The sequence below is a fragment of the Anas acuta genome, chromosome 17 (assembly GCF_963932015.1).
Source record: "Anas acuta chromosome 17, bAnaAcu1.1, whole genome shotgun sequence".
NCBI classification, from domain to species: Eukaryota; Metazoa; Chordata; class Aves; order Anseriformes; family Anatidae; genus Anas; species Anas acuta.
In genome coordinates this window covers 9,580,580-9,603,306 of record NC_088995.1, presented here as the reverse complement: position 1 = coordinate 9,603,306, position 22,727 = coordinate 9,580,580, and the positions used below count along the sequence as shown (strand labels likewise).

The following is a 22,727-nucleotide window of genomic DNA, read 5'->3' as shown; positions in this document are numbered from 1 at the left end:
GTATGAAACATGCAATGCAAGAATATATTTTGAGTATACATATGTAAAATTAGAGCAAATGGATGCGGCTCACCTTACTATTCTAGAAAGATGCTTGTTTCAGCCTTGTACAAAGATACTACTTTCAAACCACTAAAAATCATCTCTAAACAACTCTTAAAAGACATTAAATATGTATTTGATTCCTTGCTTGTTACCACGCTTTAGGAAATCTGTATTATTTAGTTAATTAATTTTGTTACAAAATTAGCATGACAGCTACACAAGCAAATACTCACGCCCAAAGTGGTGTTCTGTCTGTTGTAGCCAGCAAAGTGCAGAACACTTTCTGTAGCCATAGCCAGTCCTGTGTGCTGGGACAAACCTGATACCCAGTTCTGATGTTTGTTTAGGTATTCCTGATGTACACAAAAAAAATGTATTTGTTGAAAAATTACTATGTTTTTTAAAACAAGACAGCTCATAAGCAAGTGTTGCAACATTACAAACTACCAGAAAGCTTAATTACAAATGCATCTGACAACAAGTAGACCATCTCTATTCACCCCTTTTAGGCATTGCTCCCCGGCAGTAAGAAACTTTGAACACCATCCAAAATACAAAAAGAGTAAGCCTTGGTCCATTTTGTAAAGGGATTAAGTGAATAAGGTAATGCTTTAAGGCTGAAGTCCTTTAAAAAGACTTTTCACAAAAAGAACCTTAAAAAACAAAGTGCTCTGGGCTCCATGGAAGATGAGAATATATTTATTATTTTATATAAGGATAGAATCCCTTGGGACTTTGTTTTTAGGAAAGGAAAGACTAAGTAGATTTTCAGTGTCCAAGAGAGTTCTTGAGCCTACACAAAAATTCTGTTATCAGCTTCAAGAATACAGAACGCTGGTCTAACCAGAATTACATGCTTTCTTCAACTACTGAAAGGGTTAACAAAAAGAGACCTCTATTTCATTGTAGTGAGACTTCTTGTGTACATATAGTATTTATTTTATTAGAACATCATAAAGAGTCTTCTGTAGTCTTTGCTAAGTCCTTTTACCACTTTCTGCTGAACTCTGCCACATGTGAGCATTTTCTACATTCATGCTCTAATAATTAAAGTCTGTAGTTTACAGTGGTCTCATATATAACAGTATTTCTCTGTATTTGAAAAATGAACTGCATAGATTGGAAAAAAATATCCTCCCAAGAGGGAAACAAGAAACAAGTTTTACAACCTAATTACATTTTTCAGTCCACCTGGTATTTTAAGCTAGCTATAATTAAACTTTGCTAGGCAGAGCTTTCTGTTATACTAAATTCTGATTTCTGAATTAAGTCCAGGCTGATCAACTGTTTACAAACAAGTCATATTAAATATATTCAGATTTAGACTACATCAAAGCAACATTTTATTCTCTGGTAATGATATAAAGGGAATCTTAGAGTGACAAAAAAAAAAAAGTAAAAATGAAGCTTGAACAGTTAAAAAAATAAAAAGCAACACAATTTAATTCTGATTTTGAAGATGTACAAGGATTAAATTCTTTCACAGAAACAGGCTCATCACCTGTAGATGAGATTTTGTAACAGAGGGAGCCCACTTCATTGCTTCTTGCAGAATCATCCCACAGCGTGCAGCAAAATCCTTGACTATACTCTAAAACAACAAAGCACCAATACATCAGTAAAATACAGGAGATTTAACAGGAGGCATGGGTTTTAATGGTGTAATAAGCAGTACAGGGATTAAGAAAGGTTGTAGCAACATGATACAGTTAATATTTTCTCTAATAATGAACAGTTCACTTGGGTAAGAAAAGAACTGTCACACTTCAAGTCAAGTGAAATAATAAGACCCAAAAATATAGATGCCAAGTGTCAGATGGTATTAAAAAAACCTTACCTACAAGTAAGCATTTTTTTAAAAAGTTGGTTTTTTTGTTGTTCGGTTGTTTTTTTCAAAAACAACCATTTAGAGTAGCTCAGAGTTACTTACTGAGACAAAAAAAAAAAAAAAAAAGAAGAAGAAAATTCAGGCATTAATTTAGTATATGATATATTAAGAAGGACTGGACCGCCTACCTCTCTGGCTTCATGTGTGTCAGGGACAGTTATTCTATATGGAGCATCAGGAATGTCATAGTACGGTTGGTCCTTGTGAATGTCCTAAACAAAAACAATTATCAAGTTTAAATAAAATAAAATTCATCAGCACTTAACTTGAACAATACAGATAGCACACCCCGCGAATAAAATGTATGATTTAACACAACATTTTGTTCGTATTTGTTTTCAAAGTCAGTCTGAATAACTCTAAGAGATGGGGTTTATTCCAGTTTGGTTTTCTGTGTAGTTCTAAAATCCAGAGACTTCTCCTCTATGTTTAGTACAAAACTAGATCTTGATAAAGCATTTCCACATTCAAAAATACTAACATGTAATATTTGTAGTATTACAGATTAATAATATATGCTAAATCCAAGAGATTACATACACAGACTGGAAAGAATATAATCTGACACCCATTATCATTCAAAAAATAAAAACGAACCAATAAAAGAATTCAGTAATTACAATCCAGAATGGGTAATCCTATGTTTTCTTAATGCTAAATTTGATTTTCTGAACATCTGACAACTTTCAAGCGCTATTTTACTGTCTATGAAACAGAAGTGCAAATTTACTCCTTATGTCATGGAAGTCTACTGCTTAAAATTGATGCAATCTTAATGATGAAAGCAGAAGTAAATGAAGAACTCCAAAAAAGGAATTATCAAATGCAGATAAAAAGCAAAAAAATCAGTTCTATGAAAGGGGGAAAAAAAAAAGAAAAAAAAAAGGAAATATAGCATCAGTAAAAAATACACTTACTGCACTAAGTGACAGTGAAAGTGTCTGCAGAATATCTAGCATAGTCTTCAGCACCGTTCCACTCCACAGCAAGTGAGGAAATCTAGAGCAAGACAGCATTCAGAAACACAGTAACCTTGGAGAACTGAGGAAGGAAATTATTTTATCAAGAAATGGAGCTGCTCAAAGAAAACTATCTCATACTGCACAGAAATCACAAAGTTTGCCTTGATTCACAACAGACTGGCTCAATAAACATTTGAAAGCTCTCTAAAAAGCAAGCTAAGTAGAGTTATTCCATTAAATAAAGGCAATGTCAACTCCAGTGGGTGCTTTCCTTTGTTCAATCCGTGGGAATGCTGGTGGACACAGACATTTTAAGCAGTGATTTCAGAGCCTGCATTAAAAATACTGTTGGATGTCATTTTACAAGACCATGTTTCAGAAGTACCAGCCACCAAATCCACATGACTGTTTTCCTTAGTTGCATGAATATTCACTAAGCAGTCAAGAAAAAAAGAAAAGTGAAATCTATACTTACTTGTCTACCAGACCAGATAAGTACTTGTCTGCAACCCTCCTGATCCTCTTGTGAATGTGGTTAAAATTCACCAGTAAGAACTGAGCGTGTCTCTCCAGCTCTTCTTCATTCTCCTTGGTTTTAGGCTAAAAAACATATTATAGTAGTATAAATCCAAGCGTACTTTCATAAAATGAATGAGAACTTGTACATTAATTTTAAATTTTAGTTGTCATGTAACCTACTTTATCAGCCATCATTGTCAGGAAAGCTTCAAACACCTTATCAGCAACAGCTATCACACACTGCATCATTCCTGAAGAATTGAGAGAAGACAAAGGTTTTCATAAGAACTGTGTTTTCTTTATGCTTAACAGTTACAAAATTCTTTATGTTTACCAAGACAGCATTGAAAAACCAGTTTCAAAATGAAAACAGCATTCTTGGCAAGAATAAGACAACAGCAATCTAATGAATGAGACTCATTATATTATTTAGTTGCCTGATTTGTTCTAGTTTGGCATGATTGGAAATAACTTCATTGTATTTCAAGTTGCAAGATAACCTAAATAAGTAAACTTACCGGATTTGTCTTTCTGAATTGCTTTATCTTCAAAATAGCAAAACATGACTTGGAAGCGATCTTGGTCAGTTGAACGCAATACCCTAGGAGAAGAAGAGTTCTGCTGTTGTTTTTTTGTTGGTGGTGTTTTTTTTTTTCCCTTTTATCTAAACACCTTCAATACAAATCTATGTATTTTAACCCCGTATTGCAAACCCCACACTTACAGTAACGATTCACTTCATGGTAATTTTAAGTTGTACTAAGTGTGATATTGCTATGTTTCTGCATTCAGCTAACTAGGCTCAGATGATAAAACATCAGTTTGTCACAGAGAGTAACTTTCACACGCCAGAAGCAGGAAACCTGACGATGATGCACTTATACAATCACCACAAACATATAAATACAATACAATCCTTGGCATTTCTAAAAGCTTTGGATCAATCACCACAAATGCATAAACATCACAAACATACAATCTTTGGCATTTCTGTAGGCTTTGCTTCTATTGAATTTGCACTAATGCAAATATCACTTATCAAAAAATTGTTCCTAAAATACAGCCAGTATGTTTCTGGAAACTGTTGTACAAGTTAGCCATTGACAAAGTAAAAGCGTGATGGGGGAAGTTTCTACCTACTTTCCTTACTGCTAGACTTTCACCTCAGCTTTCAGCTACACACTTCTTTGCATAGCAGTAATGAATATACTTCTAAAGAAAAAAAATATGTGAATTCAGTAAATTAGAACAGTACAACCTAACACACACTACTGAGAGGGAAAAACACCATAAAAATGTTTTCACAGCTCCTACATTACACTAATCTCATGGAAGAGATTATCTTTCAGATATTTTATCCTTCTGAAGAGCAAGCACAAGACTTCAATTCTGCGCAGAAGATATATTACACTTGCAAGACAATGCCCTGAAGAACCCTTTTGCCCATCTGTTATTAGACCCTACAGAGAGGAGCTCCCATTTTTTGGGCCCTGCTATATTATTCCATCGTTTTACCCATCCCCATTTCTGTACAGTTGAATACTCAGTCTCGGAATCTTCAGTGGAGTATTTTGACTCAAAATATTGATCCCCGTTTATCATAGTGCCTGGAAATTCTGTCTTTTACATATACAACTTAAAACCAAACAAAACAACAACAACAAAATCAAACAGGGAAAAAGGTGTGTGTGTGTGTGTGTACCTCATATACTCCAGGCGGTAAACGGAAAGGAGGTAAGTAGACATGGCAAAGTCCAACTTATTGATCAACGCTGACACCTCCGGAGGAGGATCCAAGAGATTTATTATGGTACTCCGCAGTTCATTTAATTCAGCCTAGAGATGAATACATGCAGTTATCTGAAGTGGGAGGACTATATTAGTTTGTGTTCTGAAAACTTTTGCTTTCAGATATTAGTCTTTTGACTTTTTAATGTTCACGAACAATATACTAGACCCCCTCTGAATGCAGACTAGGACCAACTTGCTCTAACTTAGCAAGTTAGATTCTTAAAATACAGAATTAAACAGAATTAAACATTGGAATCAAGCTCTCTGTTGAAGTAACTACTAGTTTCTATGCAAATACATTTTGGAAATTCTTTTTCATAGTTCAAGTTTTGTCTGTCTGATAAAAAAATAGATGAAACTGACTATTTATAGCTTCCATCTCCAGAAAGATTTTGTTTCCACAGCTAATCAAAAAAATGTTTTACCCTAAATTCTTGTATTAAAACACAATAAAACCAAATCCAAGCCATTTATGTACACTGCTAACATAAGAGTTGTGTAAAAGAGCTGTTTTTCACTAATAGGAGGAAGGTTGAAAGAGTATTGTGCTATGAAATATGCAATATTTCTTTGTTGGTACATCATGTAACACCTGACAGACATTATGGAAGAAGGTAATTGAAGAAATTAATTCTTACAGAAGTCACAGTATCATTCTTCATGGCAGAATTATACTGAAGAACAGATCGAAGTGGTTCTTTGCTTGGAAACGTGAGTAATGGAGACTTGGTGGCAATTTCACATACACCTTCATACCATTCCTCTGGCCAGAGACCTGAAGCACAAGTGTAAAGAGGACAGTGGGGCAGAGGACAAAAACAATATTAAGATTCACAAAGTCAATCAGCATCATCAAGCTTTGTACCACTTCCTAAACCCAGTTTCTCACGCACTTAAGCACAAACACTCAGCACAAGTGGTTCATGTTCCAAAAGTAACGCTCATTTTCAGGTAATTCTGAGAGCAGCTTCTCAATGGTAAAAAGTTTCTATTTTTTTTTTCCATTGTACCACTAGTCTGATCTTCCATTTCAGGAACTTGCCTATCAAAATTCACACTGAAGTCATGGCTAAGTTCCATCTTTTCTTAAGAAAAACAAACAAACAAACAAGAGTCTAATAATAAGAAGTTGTATTGTGCTGAACCTCATAGTAAAACAGATCGGTTATACTTCGGTTCATCAAGAGTTTAAATGCAAGAAGAAATGTTATACTTTTAAAATTTACACTACCTGATCCTTCCACAGCAAAACCCATAAGAACTGAATACAACCAGAAGTCACGGAACAACTTTTGCAACCTTGGCTTGGCCTCCTTGATGGGTGGTAAGCGTCTAGTAAGCTAACAAAGAAATAAATATTAAAATCAGGAATCAGTGGCAGTTACAATAACCTAATTCCACGTAGAATCATAGACTCACAGAATCATTTGGGTTGGAAAAGACTCCTAAGATCAAGCCCAATCATGATATAACACTACCAAGCCCACCAGTAAACTCCATCTTCAAGTGCCACATTGACACACCTCCAGGGATGGCGACTCCACAACTTCCCTGGGCAGCACAGGAAATCAGCTCATGTACCTTCATCTACTCTGATTTAGAAACATAATATTTTGTCACTTCTGGAAACTAATACTACATTGCTATTGTTACACTGGGGAAAAATAGATTTTGTTAGAATAGCTTTAATATTAACATTCAAGATGCTTGAAGTAAATTTTCTTGGTTTCACACACATACCACTGTACTGATACAGTAATTTTTGAAGAGAATAAGTAATATTATTGTACATCAATTGCAGCAAAGAGATCACATGGTCCTTTAAACTGTGTGTTGAAGACAGTGCCATGCAGCTTTGCTTCAGTACAAAGGAACTCAAAACCAAACAAATATTAGTTAAACATACTTCTGGTTGCTATTGTTTATTGGCTTTGTGGAAATACATTGAGGCTCCAGTTGGGGATCTTTCATTGTTTGCACCCACGCACATAATGACATCAGGCCTGGGGAATTTACTATCTAAACAAGCAAGTAGAAGAGCATTATTTTCAACACATCTATTAAAGTTCTCTGATACTTTTTTCACAAACAGCTGCTACTGCTGGAGCACAGTTTATACTCTCAGACAACATGATACATAATTTTAGATACATTTTTAAAACAAATCTAAGAGTCTGCTACCCTGAAATTGTTACAAGCACAGACTGTGTTTAAAAACTTAAAGATTCATTAAACTGTCAGCTTTATCCAGTATAACCAGATATTATTACTGCAAACTTTATTAGGAAAAAAAAAAACAAACTTGGATTCTAATTGAGCTTGAAGATATTTTGTACAAATTGTACAAAATAGTATTGTACTCTAATTGTACAATAATTCTCTTGTGGTACGAACACCAACAGTACTTAATAAAATGTTATATAAAGCCAATTTGGGACGTATTTGTAAATCATGAACCAGTTTGTTTATTAAGAAATCCTTTACAACAGTAAAATTGAGAATAAGCCCTGGGGAGCTGTCAGCAAATGTCTGCACATATCCAGACTGACTAAAGTAGCCTGACCATCACAACCCCAGCAGCCTCAAATACATTTGAAGTGACAAATAGCAATATATCCCCAACTCAGCACAAAACAGCAGCGATATGGTTTCTACTAGTCATAAACAGCCAAGTTTATGCGCGTGCTTGACTTTGAAACTTTACATACACACCAATTTTTACTCAAAGATTTTCCTCAAAAGTGAACAAGTACCTGCAAAGCCATAAAAGCAGTTTAACAAACAACAAACCAAACGATCCAGCAGAGATCACTAAGCAAGGGAGGGATTTTGGCTGACGAAGTAAGTTTAGCAGTGTTTGGTTTAGAGAATGTTTACTTTGGGAGATAGACAAAAAAACTAGCGTCAAAGTTCAGATTTAAACCCTGCTATTCCCCTCACTTGAGCTATTCAACACATCCTTTCCGTACAGTGGCTTAAAGGTAAGCTTCATTTACATCTTCTGTTATTTTCGGTAGATCTAACACAAATATATAAATATTGCAGAGAGGGGGAATGCTTTGCCTGCGTTGTGGAGCTGAAGGATAATTAAATTTTGGTGAAGATTAGAATGTAATGTTGGGAACTACAGTCAGCAAACTCTTACATGACAAAAGCAGAAAACATTTACCAGTGGTTACTGGACAGAGAATCTCAGCCCAAAGGGCCTGACTTCTGGGGGCGGGGAAAAAAAATTAATGAATTTATGAAGAAACGAGTGCTATTGAGTTGAGACCTTCAGCCACAACATAAAACCTTTTCAAATGTACCTTCCAGTGATTCTTCATCATTGTAAAACAATTCATTTTTGATATGGGATAATCATCTTGAACAGTTTTAAGATTTCAGGCTTATTAGCTTGAGGGGAGAGCTTATTAAAGTTTTAGCTCAGTTACTTCAGTCCTCCTACAACATGTTTGAAAATATTTGACACAAGCAGTGATTTCCAGATGTCTATCTATGTATTTTACTTCCACAGAATAGCTCTTTGGACTATTTGCTAATTCGCAAAACATTTTAAACATATTAGTAATTTTTTGTTTTTATTGTATTGAGTGTTTTTTTTCCCTAGATCAAAATACTTAAAAAAAAACCAAACCACACAACTCAGAACAAGTACTATCAAAAGAGATAAACTTTATACAGTCACCAACCTTCTAAAGTGCAATCAAAAATCAAGATTCTAGTATTCACTCACCCATTTTACAGTCTCAGTTGACATAGTTATTAAACATTTTTATTTTAGTCTTTTGACAGGCACAGAAAGAAATTGCACTTTTTCATATCTGAGATCACTATAGTTATTGCAAGCCAGTATTATGGTGAAAAGTCTCTCAGACCCACCTCTTTTTAGTGTTTGACAGATGAGTAAGGCTTATGAATTCTCTTCAAATTTTATGTATCTAAGACTAGATTTTGATCTTAAAATCACAAAGAAAAAAAGCATTCCGATAATAGATGAAGAAGAGATCAAGTTTCCCTTTGGAAGAAGCAGTGAAGTGCTTTTCATAAAGAAAACAGCACTATGTATTTTGCAGTGCTACACAAAAAGTAAACTGAAACTAAATAAAAAGCAGAATCAAGATAATCCAAACAAAAGTGACAGATGCATATATCACAGCTGCAGAAAGTGTACGTGACCATGGAGTAAAACCTGAGTAAGATGATGAGCACGCCAGTATGTACATTTATGCCTAACACTTCACACAGCACAGCCCCACTAACAATATTTAGTACAAATAAATGCCTTTTCCCAGATTTGCTGCTACATCCCCTGATCTCCTTTATTCCATCAAATTTCAGCTTCACTCATCCAAAAATACTCCCATAAAATTCTCATTTTTTTTTGCTGTAGCTATGCAACGTCTGTTTTGCAAATTCTTCAACACATCTCAGCCTTTTGGTATGCTCCTTCAGTGGATGCCTAGTCCCTCCTCCTGCCAAGCTCAAATCTTTCAGCTTATCTTCACCTCATATTTTTAGCACACGTTAGTAACAAAGTTAGTAAATACTTTAAGTGTTAGTGGTTTATATATAAAAAGTCCAGTGCATTTTAGGCAATGAGTTTGTTACCACTGAAATATGTCAATAACAACTGCTTCTGTGGGAGAAGTTCAACCATTCATTTGGCAGGGTGGAGGCATTATGCAAGCAAAAATGATTACCAGTAAAACCGATTTATCCATCTAATTACGCTCTGTCCCACTAAAAAAATTGCTGCTGAATAAAGGAACTACAGACTTTCCGCTCTAACAGAATTCATTGTAGACCTAAAATTAGTGAAGAGACAATGAAAATTCAATTACCCTATGCTTTCTCAGCTCTGTTGTCTTTCAGATTGTGACCTGCCAGAATGAAGTTCCTGTTTCATTTGCTTGCCTTTGCTGTCATCATAACCTCCACATTTTGTGGAATCAAGGACTTCAATGAGCATTTTGAAAGCCTCAAAGATGCACATCCAAATGAAAACGTGAGCTACGATATGCCAAACTTACCACTGGAGTTCCACAGAGAAAACACCATCACTAATGACTTGATTCCTGAAGAGGAGGAGGAAGAGGACTACCTAGATCTTGACAAGATACTGGGTGAAGATGACTACAGTGACATTATTGACGCTGCTCCATACATTGTTTCTGAAATTCAGCAAGGAAATATCCTTGAACTTTTCCATGGCAAAACCAGAATCCAGCGCCTTAATATCCTTAACGCAAACTTTGGCTTCAACCTTTATCGGAGTATGGCAGACAAAGCCAACTCTTCAGATAATATTCTCATGGCTCCTGTTGGTATTTCCACTGCAATGGCTATGATTTCCCTGGGTCTGAAGGGTCAAACTCAGCAGGAAGTATTATCAGTTCTTGGCTTTGAAGACTTCATTAATGCAAGCACCAAATACGAGCTCATGACTGTTCATAATCTCTTCCGCAAACTCACTCATCGGCTCTTCAGGCGCAATTTTGGTTATACTCTGAGGTCTGTCAATGATCTTTATATTCAGAAGGACTTTTCTATTCTGAATGATTTCAGAAACGATATGAAAACATACTACTTCGCTGATGCCCAACCAGCTGATTTTTCAGATCCTACCTTCATAACTAAAACCAATGAACGCATCCTGAAGCTGACCAAAGGATTAATAAAGGAAGCTCTTGTGAATGTAAACCCTACAACACTGATGATGATTCTTAACTGTCTTTACTTTAAAGGTAAGTATCTGATATTTCAGTTTTTAGCTGTGGATTTTCTTACTTTGCACTTCACTGTATACTTTAATAGAAACTCCAGACTAAACTTCAATCTACTCTACAGTTCAAAATAGCCTATTGATTCCCTCATTAAGAAGAATCTCTATTATTAACCCAAAATTTGCATGTTTCCGTAGTACTCTGATGTTCTAGTCATGCCCTGAAGTTAGTGGGTATTGTACAGGGACAAAAACACTTATTACTCCTAAAAGCTTATAGTCTAAAACTGAGACTAAAAAATAGCATGAATGTGTAACGACCTCAGAAAGCATGGACTTCATGGGAGTCTCAGATGGTGAAGCAGTACTTTATGTGCAAGTTAATGGTCAGATTCAGTCCTGCTGGCTTCGCTGAAATTGTAAAGGGTGATTTCAATTATAATAAACAATGTTTATGAAGTATTCAGGATTCACAGCAATAACTATAGAATTTCAGCTTTATGTATTTTTATATGATCAAGGTGTGATCCTTGTCAACAAGTCAATGCAGGGGACTGAAGACAATAATCAAAACATTATTCTTCTAAAATTAAAACTACATTCACTACTTCAGTAATTCCGCATGGACTGCCTGCAGCTTGCAGCTATAGGCTCCTACATGTTCCACTGTAGGCTGAACAGTTAAATAGGCTTGAAATACTTGTACTATAAATATATTGTTACTAAAAATTCTTACTTTCAATCTCTTTACATTTTATTTTGCAGTCTGAAGTGAGGTTTTTAACATTGGTTATCTCCCTCAGGTTGAAAGTTTTTTTGTTGTTTGTTTTGTTTTTTAACATTTTTTAAACAGTATGAAATGAGCAAAAGCTGGGAAGTGCAAGTGAAAGAACTGAGGACAAAACCAAAATCTGTTACTGCCTGTATAAAATAAAATCAGATAAAGCAAGACATCAGTAAGAAAAGAGAGATCACCATAATCAGATAGCAGTGTTTGGAAGTACAACATACTGCTTTCCATAACTTATAAAGGGAGCTTCCTTCTCCTATTTATGTCCCTGCTTCCAGGAAACAGATGCTTAAGGTCATTCTTGCGATCTGCATTGTCAGCATTTGATTTTGCAACAGTGTTCCTCCAAGTTTACAAAACATTACCTTTTTCACTCACTTGCAAGGTGTGACTTCCTTGAGCAATGCTACTTCTCTCATTAAAAGTTCTGGAGCTGTCATTAGCTCAAGATCCAATGATACCCTATTTTGAAGCGCCATCCAAAATCAACATATTTGTATCCTTAAGTACATCTCCAACGATAATACCTTGTCATAATAAAGGCGTGTCTTTACTGTCAATTAGACCATTACACTATGTGCAACAGATGAATTATTTTTTCCTGATTTGGTCATATTTAAAATACTTCCTATTTTAGAATACATACTTTGAAATCAATAAATGCTTGCACTATCTCAAAAAAAAAAAAAAAAAGTTAAACAGCTTTAGAATTTAAACTCTCAAGTCATCAAGACCAAAAAGACTTTTGGCTTTTTCTTTCCTTTATGAAGTCCTGTTACTCCAAACTACCTCAGTGTCTGCTGCTGAAGGCTATCATTTCTAACCCTCAAAATCAGAAAACATGTATTCTATATCGGTATCTCCCATTCTTACATCTCCTGGTAATTCCACTTCAATTCAAACAACTTTTCAAAAGCAGGTTCTGCTCCTGGTGTTCTTAGTGTCCCCACCACTCCTTAAAGACATACTAATTTTTGTCCACATCTTTCCATTTACAACATTTACACTGATTGTGTCACTACAGAGAACCTGTGATTAGCCCTCAGAGCTAAGAAACCTGTGAGTATTCTCAGGTACAGAGAGATGTTCAACACATGAAACATTGAGTAACAGTATAGTTGGCAGACACCATCAAGTCTTAGGCTCCTTTTATGCTAAATACAAACAAGAATTCATTGGAGGGTATTTAGTCTTGGTTAGAAGTAAGCTTTAGCCTGCACTGATATCCATCCCACATCTACCTGAGATCTATTCTCCAGTTTGCAAGGACTTAAATGAGCTTCCTATTAAGTAGAAGCTGGTTATTTTAGCCATGATAGACCATGGCTAAAGCTTTTGATCGCTGAAAAAGCTTTTGATAACTGAAAAATTTTAACAGGTTCTAAACTGCTTCTCTGAGAAAGAAGCATTTGCTTCTTTTGTTTCTCTGCATTTTCTTCTATTGCTTCTCATAGACTAGACACATCAAGAAAATATTATTATGAAAGTTGGATTTATGTGGATTTTTGTTGTTTTTAATTTTGTTACTTCACAGTCAGTTTAGATTAGTCAGATTAAAGGCCTCAGAATCACATGCAACTTTTTAGAAGGTTAGATTGAAGTTAAATTTGTAGTCTCTCCACATTGCAGCAGCCACACTCCTCACCCATTTACTTGCCAATGGTGACCTATGGTCTAGAGTTTAAATAGGAAATACCAACAGCCTTATTTCCTCTGTGAAATTCTAGTTTTGCCCATTAAGAAAGAGGGATGTTGTTCCAGAGATACTGTTCTGAAAAGATCAATAGCAATTTGCTTTGAAGAAGTGTTGTGTTTTCTTCTCCCATTCAGTTTTCACAGTCAATAAATATCTGGAGATGCCCAAAGAATCTTCATGTATCTTTACCATCAGGGTTTGAATCACACTTTCTCAGCTGCAAAACATGGTGAATCGCATTCTTTGGGAATAAACCTGCCAGATAACATGCAAATGTGCTAAAATCAAATCAAACTCCAGCACAGAACTGGGCAATCAACACCTAAACTCTTCAGGAGGTCTTAACATGGTACATTGATTAGCATAGATGAAGTTAAGTCCAAGTAATACCTTCAGCATAATGCTGAAATTGGCTATTACCTAGCTCTGATGCACCAAGACCATGCTTGAGGCAGTCCACTGCAGTACTGCTTTCAAGTAGCAGATCTCTCAGAACACAGAGCTGTGGCTGTTGCTCTGCTAGGTGTGAGCCCTGTCAACTATTTTGCATGTTTATATTTTGTAATTTCTAGATTTGTTGTAAGGAAAAGAAGCACACATGAAGCCATTTAGGATCTCCAGTTTGTGTTTACCTCCTTTTGTAATTCAAACCATTCAAATAAGACAAGTAAGTTAAAAAGTCAGAAACTTTAAAGCTGTTTTAAAACTTGTCTTCTTATTCCAGCTTAATTAAAATTAATCTCTTTCAGCAAATCCAAATTCACATGAAAGGAAGTTTAATATATGTTGTTATTCTGGGAATATTTTTCTAAATAAGGTCCTGGGGCTTTTTGTTTATCTGTCTTCTGCACTGTATTAACAGGAACATGGGAGAATAAGTTTCCAGTGGAAATGACAACCAAAAGAAGTTTCCGACTGAATGATAAGCAAACAATAAAGGTTCCTATGATGCAGACTAAAGGGAACTTCCTGGCTGCTGCAGACCCTGACCTAGATTGTGGTGTGATCCAGCTCCCGTTTGTGGGTAATATCAGTATGCTGATTGTACTTCCTCACAAGCTCTCTGGCATGAAAGCCCTAGAAAAACAGATAACCCCTCAAGTGGTGGAAAAATGGCAGAAAAGCATGACAAACAGGTATCTGCTGAAAATTACACCTTGTTTAAAGTCTTAATATACTTTCTTGATCATATTGGGAATGGTAATTATCATGTGTTATCTTCTATGCTATTTTGATTAAAAACACTGAGCTTCCAGAAAAAAAGATGGATTTACTGAATTAAAAAAAAAAAAAAAAATCAAGCCTCAAAAAAGGCTGTTCAGAAATCAAGGGCAGTGGTGGTAAAGAAATTCTAATGGAGCTCTGACATTCTTGCTTCTAAGCATTTAATCTTATAGATTTATCAGTAAGAACTTTGTTTTCTTTAAAGTTTACAAAGAAAATGAGGAAATAGAGTCTAATAATAAGATTATTCATGGAGGATAATCTGGATTATATGGAAAGCAGCCTGCACTCGCTTCAGCAGTATTCATTTCAACAAGTCATGTGAAGTCACACATTCAGTAGTCAACTATGCAGACTACAATTCTCTCTCTGGTAAAAAATTATCTTGCCCAAGGCAGGCTGTAGGACAGACTAGACAGTAGTCTCTCCTCTGTCTTGAGAAAAAGATAAGAGCCGTTCTGATGTGTTATGCAATTGGTCAACCTATTTCTGTTGTACAGAAATGACAAATCCCCACCTGAGTACTACAGAAAATTTGTCAGTTCAAGCACACCCAATCATGTACTATGCACACAACCAAAGTAAAGCATCATAAATTAAATAATGCATTGACAAATTAACAGTTTGGGGACAGGAATTAATTTAAAGAACACAGCTTAAAATTAGTGATTCCCAAGTTTTGATAGTAAAAGTATAGTACAAGTTCCTGTATATTTGTGCCCTACTTGCTGGAAAGTTTAAAAAAGTAAAGCAGAGGAGATATACAGATACACATCTCCTTAATTATTTTTTTCATTTTCTTTTTTATTAGAACAAGAGAAGTGGTTCTGCCTAAATTTAAGCTGGAGAAGAGCTACAACTTGATTGGTTTTCTGAAATCCATGGGAATAGAAGAACTATTCGATGAAAAAGGCGACTACTCTGGTATATCAGATGAGAAAGTCACCATTGACAGGGTATTTATTCCTCTCCTGTTTTCATTTCCTTTATGATTAAGCTTTATCATCCAAAAACAAAGCAATGCAGTAAAAGTTATTCAGATTAATAAGCTAAAATACTGTTTTATAGTCTTTCCTGGAGGATATTGGAGGGATGTGGGTTTCTCTGCATGCCCTTATTGTCTGTTTACAAAAAGAGGAATATGTTTGATTAGATGTTAAATTACTGGCAATGTTGTGGTTGGTCAGTCAGTCTACCTAGAACCCAAAACCAAAGGATTACTGCCCCCAGGGGCTGCCAGCAGGATTGTCACAAGGGAGCCACATGCTGGACATGGGTTGGCGGGCAGGGGGAAGGCTGTGAGAACATTTGAGAATACTGAATAAATCTTGCTTTATTTTATTTTTCACAGTTCAATCACCAAGGCACAATAACTGTGAATGAGGAAGGCACAGAGGCTGGAGCAATAACCAACGTTGGTTTCATGCCTCTGTCTACTCAGATTCGCTTTATCGTTGATCGCCCCTTTTTGTTTCTCATCTATGAACATCGTACCAGTTGCCTCCTGTTCATGGGTAGAGTTGCCAACCCTGCCAAGTCTTAAAAGCAGAGAAGACCTCCAACATGCTTTCATACACAGGCTGTATAATTATGCATTAATATAGCAGTATCATAAAAGGCAATTTTCTTTGTCATATTAGTTGATACAAAAACCATTGGTATACAAATATATATATATAAGTGCCTAGAAATAGTTTCACATGAATGGACTCATAATAGTAGATGATTTGTCTGCAGTGGTTAGTGCCATATATAAAACAAGTGTGTTAAAAAATTACCACAAAGTCACTTATACTTTGTGTTCTACTTCACTGTATAAAATGTAATCAATAAAATATTTAGACTAACTGGGTTTTTGAAGTTCAGCTCTAAATTTGTGCTAGGGCACCTGTTTATAATAAGTAGGAATAGAGAAATCCTAAATACCCAACTGACATTAGAAACCTGTCTCTCCTGGGTATTTTATATAACCTAACGCTATTTAGAGTAGGTGCCTGCATTTTTGCTTTTGCTTGCATCATTTAACAATCAGCAGACTGCCATAGAACATAAACTTTATGGACCAATGTATCAATTAAGAGGAGATAAAAATGTATTGGAAGAATTAAATAATAATGGATCCTCTACTTTTCCCTATCCTAACTTCAATGATTTTGATACAGTTCTCCAGCACTCATCAGTAGAAGCAATTTCAGGGTTAGGCCAACCAGGTAATACCTTAGAATACCTTATATATTGAAAGCAGCTAGGGAAACCTAATCCTCTCTACAAAAAGTGATTTCCAGCAATTTCAATGTTTGTTAAGAATTCAAATGCACTCTCCACACGCCATTCAATGGACAAATCCTTGCAAGGCCTGCACTAAGACTGTAAACTTTCTGACTCATGCTGGTAGCAATATGCATGCTGTATACAAGCTTGTTTCACGTCTGAAAAAGCAAAAATTCCATTTCAAAAATTCCACTGCATTCCATAGTGTATTACTACCAATGTGGTGCAAGGGACAGAGTTAGACTTCACATGTGAGTTATTGAAGTCCATGAACACACTCACCTCTTATATCTTCCATTGTATCATAACTTCTAAAAGATGTGCCTCATAAACCAGTGACTTTTTTATTTGCAGTGTCAAATACTGTATCACTCTAAATATATTTGTATTATAAAAGTCTTGTGTTAGCAAAAATACAAAACGCTATCAACCAACAGTTAAAGGAGTAAGAATTCTCTTAAAAAGGTATTTTTCAATATTAAATTCAACTTACTGATTTTACTTCTACTTGTAATTTTGCATGTACTACAATTATTTGTCCCATACACAAAGCCATTTAAACATGACAGCCAAAGAAAGATTGGTATTAAATGACACAATGACGAAGAGTTAACATCTAATAAAAAGTTCAAATCCTTCTCTATTCCTAGCTTATACTATTCTTACTCATAAGTCCATATGGCAGACATAATTTTCAATATTGAAGTTTCACAAGAGAAATCGTTATCATTCATGTACTCATTGTTTTATCTAAATTAAAAAAAGAACAGGATATTCAAAAGATGACATTTTCATGTTGCAAATTTAATTAGTATATCAAAGATTAAATGAGATGGATTTTTTTGGGGGGGACCCAAGTAACCAGAACTATTCAAGGTAAAGAGGTCAAGCAGAAAAGCAAATCAGCTACTGCTCAAAACTCATGATCTTCATATATTGTGCAAGAAAGTCAAATATTTGCCTCAACAACCATAATGTAACCATTAACTCTTGCTTCAGATTCTGGCACTATCTGACTATTTAAAGGTCACATCGGTTAAGAAAAATAGTTACCACCAGCTATTCAGAACAGATGCATCATCAATAAAAATTTGAAACAGAAAACTATTTCCATAACTTTTATGTTAATGTCTCTAACATTTAATATTTTTTTTTAAATACACAAGGAACGATCTTGCACTCTAATCAGGGATATTACCACTAGCTTCACTGCAACTCAAAAATACCACCGCTAGAATATCTCTCAACACAGGATCGGCTAGTTTATTCAAAAACTGGGCAGCTACTGAATAATAGTAATCTGAGACACTTATAAATATACTCCTGGATCCTTATGAGTGTTGGTGAATTTGCCAAGAGCTTATGTTGGAAACAGATGAAAGATGTGGGAAGGAAAGGAACGGTTCTGCAGTCTTCAGTGCTAATTTAAGGCTCTGCTCTTTGAAAAGCTTCAGTAATGAGGTTTGTGAGCAAAGAGTATGAAATTAATGTTTTTTTATTCTTGTTAATGGATGTCGAGCAAGTTACAAATAGGCATGCTTACTGCAAGTATGTAATATATTGTCCCTTCTTGTCCCACTAGCTGTGCAGAAAAAAAAGCCACAGAAGAATAAAGCTTCAGAAGGGGACAAAGTGATCTGATGTTTTTTCTCCTCCAGTGAGTTTGTCTATGGATCTTCTAGACATGATTGTTCTGTAGAAACTGTTAGAGTTAGATGACTAGTCCTACTGACTTGGGAACCCAAACTTGGATATAATCAAGTTTTCAGCTGGGCAATGTATAAAGGTCACACATAATTTTTGACTGGATTAGTAGTTATATTTTATTTAAAATAATAAAAAATGTGTAGACCACAGAAGAAGTCATCATCCAAGGCCAAAAGCAGATAAACATCAGAACAAATGACCATAGAATGGCCAGCATCCTTCCACATTTCCTTAAAAGCCTTTAGCATGATAGCCAGTTCAAGTTTCAGGAGATACACAATACTTTTCACTCTTCTTCTTCCTTTCTCAATCATTTTTTTAAGAAGCAGAATTCTCTGTGCTGCCAAACTAAGTTTTATTTTTAACTCTGTTTCTATTAAGTTTTGTTTTTCATTGTTCTTAGGGCACTTTTTCTTCAGGTATGTGCCATTTATTATGCACTGCACACTGAAGATTATTCAAAGAAATATGCCTTGTGGTATTATTTAGTTCATTAATCTCCTGAATTCAGGACAAGCAACAATTTAACTGTGAATCATGAAAGATAAACAGTACTACTACACTACTATATCTTGAACGCTTACTTCTACACTATTTGTTAATCAAACCATTTGACTCTGCAGTAGCACTCGTATTCGATACACAAGAACAAAATTATTCTGTTTGTAACTACCAACCACTGGATACTCACCACAGCAATGACAGGAATAAGCACACCAAGATTCCCTGCACTACTGGAGGCCTGGAAAACAAAAGGGAAGTTATCATCAATATATCTACAAAAGCATTTCTAAATTACTTGGTAGGTAACATTTCAAGCATTAAAAATTCCTACTGTCTGCAAATGGATGCAATTTCTTCCATCCCTGGGCTACTCAATAGACATTTATGTTAACTGCTAGCAACAGAAAAAAAATCCTTTCCCTCATAAAAGCCACTTCCACATGGCTGAAAGATCTGGTTTAAAACAAATATATGGAATGCCACTGAAGCATTTTAATTGCTGGCAAGCCAATTTAATTCCATATGAAAGTGGCAGAGGACATGGGAAAACTGACAACCAACAAAGAAAAAAAAAGCCTTTGTTTTGGAGCACAGCATGTACAATATCTTACCAACTTCAATTCTTCCCAAAAAATAAGTAATCTAGTCCTCAGAATTTCTTTCATAACTTTTACTCTACATCGAATAAAGAGTGTTCTAGTAAAAACTACTCTCAGTATCTTCAAAATAAAGAAACACTGCCTCCTAGCTCAAAATTCAGGCTAAATCAGTGACATTTTTCCATTTGCAGACAACCCTAAGTCAGAGCAGCAGTTTGTCTCCCATAGCAATTTAAAATGATAACAGTATGACAACATCCCTGTAAAGGGAGAGGGTGGAACCTAATTTAAAAGTATCATTTTAGTGTAATATTTACAATCCGTTTCACCATTTCAGCTTGCTTATCTGTAGTAAAAGAATCTGTAACAGCTGTGCAGAGATGTTTTCCAACATAAACTTCATGGAAAGCAAATTCTGTACATATCTTAGTTCCTTTGTAAAAGCAGAGTCGGCATCCCTGATTAAATGCAGTCTACCTTTAAAGCAAACATTCTTTTCTGAGGGATTCACCAACAGTTCACCCATTCCATAAAGGGATAAAAGAAAGAACTTAATACTATTACAGTGTAGCATGCACAGAAGGGAGTGTGGAAGAGGTCAAAAATTAAAAAAAAAGTGTTTCAAATTTGTTATTGGTGAAATTTTATGAGCAAATATTATACTTAAGTGGAGTATGTAGATAATACTAACATCACTTTAAATAATAATTTCCAACTTAAGTCAGTACTATCTTTTAACACTTGAAATATATCGAGTCCATAAATAGCCATATAAATGTAAGGAACAATTATTTGAACAGAAAAACATTTGGCCCACTGTGCTTGTTTTTGAGACTCAAGTAAAAGCATCAATAAACTCAAGTGAAATTCATCTCTTCCCTGACCTTCACAGGGAAAAAAGGGGAACTAAAATGCAGGTCAATGCAACTCACAGGTGAGAAATGTGTATTTTGAGTTCCCACAGATATGAATGACCATAAATACGTTCCATTAAAACGAAGAGAATGCACATTTAGTGGCATAAGTCAGGAGCAGGTCTGAAGTACGCCAATTAATTCGCACTTTGTCTGTGGGATATTCTCAAAAATACCAGCAGTGAATGCAACTAAATACAGAGTACTACAGTAATAGAGTGGCATTTACTTTCAAGTGTTTATCGAAAAAACTCCATTTAAGATCTTCGAAACTAATCATAAAGCTCAAATACTGTCTTGCTAGATAACAGTCAAAAGAAGAAAAGCAATCAAGACCTGCACAGCTTTCTAAAGCATTGATTCCACATGATGATGTGTAATTTTTCCTTTCCTGAAAACTCATGAATCACTAGAGTTTGGATGTATAGACAGCCCATTCCTCATCTTGCAAAGATGAGAGCACTGATACAAACAACATGTAGGAGGAAAACCAAAAAGCAAACACATAGATCTTAGATTCCTTTTACTGCTAGGACAATGTGTGTGTTTCAAAAGGAAATGTTACCTGTCTGCCTTAACCAAAAGGCAGACATCATAGCAGGGAACTGCTCTCAAAGCACATCTCAAAAAAAAAGAAAAAAAAAAAGCACTATCAAACACCATGAGATTTTTAAAGCTATGATAAGGAACAGCGTAGAATGCCAAGAAGTTACTGTATTTGAATGCTAGGGAGGAAAGATCTCATTTTCGATGAGTAGGAATCAACCACATTTTGCTTTTCAAATGATAAGGTAGAACTCAACTGCAGAAGTCAAGGTTAGCAGCATGTTTATGAGCATATTTTAGAGTAAATAAGAGAGGAAAGTACTGTGGGAAATGCTGAGACTGTTATATGCTTCTTAAATAGAAGAAGCATATCAAGAATTCCAGATACTGTACTGAAATAGGAATAAAAACTAGTATGAAGTGAGGTGAAAGTCTTCAATAATAAAAAAGCAGAACTCTAACTGAATAAAGCAACTGCATAAAAACTGCTCTTGTAAAAATTAAACTGGCATTTAAATACATTTCTCTTTCTGACCTTCTCATTGACTTTTACAGGCCAGTACATTTTAAATTTTACAAATGACAATTAAAAAAAACACATTCAGAAAGAACTCTACCTTAAAGCAAAGGTGCATAAATGTAACCTTCTGCAAAGTATTCCTATCATACAAATTCATCAAAGAGACAAGTCTTGTCATTCTTAGGCAAGCTTTTTGAATAAACTTGCTCCCTAAATAAAGCACCCTTACAAGTCAGGGGAGATTTCCATTAAGTATATAAGTTTTTTTTGAAAAGTGTGCAAACATTTGGTTTTGATTCAAAAAAGGATATAGACTATGCTTAGTAATACCATGTATGTAAACATAAAGCTGCATGCAATTAAAACCAAAAAACAGTTAATATCTTACTTTCAGAGCTGGTCCTTTTTCACTTGCTCTCTCACTAGCTCTCTTTCCTTCTAGCCCAAGTTGAACGAAGAGTTCCAGCAAATTCATCAGCAGTTCATCCACAAGGTGTTCTCCTTGAATGTTAGCAGCGATGTTGGCTAGGGCATTAATGACAGCTAAGGAACAGTGCCTGAGAAAGAAAACAAAACGATGATCAAGCAACTCCTCAACAGAAGCATTCCTACCTTCAGTCCTTTCTTAGTAATGCTGATCAGCAATGCTTTTAGCAGGGCTGCTGACATCAGTTTTTGTTTTTGTTTTTTTTAAATTCCTCTCTGAACTTTTTTGTTTCTATGAGTACTGGTAAATCATTTTTATCAATAACTGAATTTTTACTGCAATCAATATTTAAGTAAAAAATTAGTTGTCAACTTTGCCTGTGAATGATGTTGTCATTGCCAAGAGGAAATTACCTTCCTGTATCAGGTATGGATACAGACAGAAGAACAGCAAATGGCTGTGTTTCTGGAATGGGAAAGGTCTTGAGCAGAAGATTCAGAACTAGTATCAGTAGTTATTAAAGCTGGGATCACACTGGGTCAGAGTATGCAAAAACAGTGACAGGAATAGTCCTAATAATTACTCAAATACTGTATTAA

General features: G+C 35.3%; 2 protein-coding genes across 3 annotated transcripts in view; one reads left to right on the top strand and one right to left on the bottom strand.

The window, feature by feature from the left end:
• Positions 1 to 22,727, bottom strand: part of PI4KA (phosphatidylinositol 4-kinase alpha) — a 60,049-nt gene that overhangs the window by 21,292 nt on the left and 16,030 nt on the right. The window contains exons 18-29 of the mRNA XM_068654406.1: positions 22,090 to 22,258; positions 19,310 to 19,360; positions 6,437 to 6,545; positions 5,844 to 5,980; positions 5,117 to 5,250; positions 3,933 to 4,015; positions 3,595 to 3,665; positions 3,371 to 3,495; positions 2,851 to 2,932; positions 2,062 to 2,145; positions 1,547 to 1,636; positions 279 to 398 (exon numbers count right to left, since the gene is read on the bottom strand). Coding sequence (XP_068510507.1) covers positions 279 to 398; positions 1,547 to 1,636; positions 2,062 to 2,145; positions 2,851 to 2,932; positions 3,371 to 3,495; positions 3,595 to 3,665; positions 3,933 to 4,015; positions 5,117 to 5,250; positions 5,844 to 5,980; positions 6,437 to 6,545; positions 19,310 to 19,360; positions 22,090 to 22,258 — 1,255 coding nt within the window. The remainder of the gene's footprint in view (positions 1 to 278; positions 399 to 1,546; positions 1,637 to 2,061; positions 2,146 to 2,850; positions 2,933 to 3,370; positions 3,496 to 3,594; positions 3,666 to 3,932; positions 4,016 to 5,116; positions 5,251 to 5,843; positions 5,981 to 6,436; positions 6,546 to 19,309; positions 19,361 to 22,089; positions 22,259 to 22,727) is intronic.
• On the top strand, positions 8,029 to 17,554 carry SERPIND1 (serpin family D member 1). 2 transcript variants are annotated; one of them, XM_068654417.1, is made up of 5 exons: positions 8,029 to 8,186; positions 10,065 to 10,952; positions 14,279 to 14,552; positions 15,452 to 15,596; positions 15,992 to 17,554. In XM_068654417.1, exons 2-5 carry the CDS (start codon positions 10,097 to 10,099, stop codon positions 16,181 to 16,183), a joined length of 1,467 nt encoding a protein of 488 aa, XP_068510518.1. In that variant the 5' UTR covers positions 8,029 to 8,186; positions 10,065 to 10,096; the 3' UTR covers positions 16,184 to 17,554. The 2 variants fall into 2 exon arrangements, with proteins under 2 accessions (XP_068510518.1, XP_068510519.1); XM_068654418.1 differs by having other exon boundaries at positions 8,033 to 8,186; positions 10,081 to 10,952.

Excerpts from the sequence above, each read along its gene's own strand:
- SERPIND1 (XM_068654417.1), top strand. The coding sequence starts at position 10,097 with ATGAAGTTCCTGTTTCATTTGCTTGCCTTTGCTGTCATCATAACCTCC. Across the intron at positions 10,953-14,278 it reads TAACTGTCTTTACTTTAAAG|GAACATGGGAGAATAAGTTT; the intron begins GTAAGTATCTGA and ends CTGTATTAACAG. Across the intron at positions 15,597-15,991 it reads AGAAAGTCACCATTGACAGG|TTCAATCACCAAGGCACAAT; the intron begins GTATTTATTCCT and ends TATTTTTCACAG.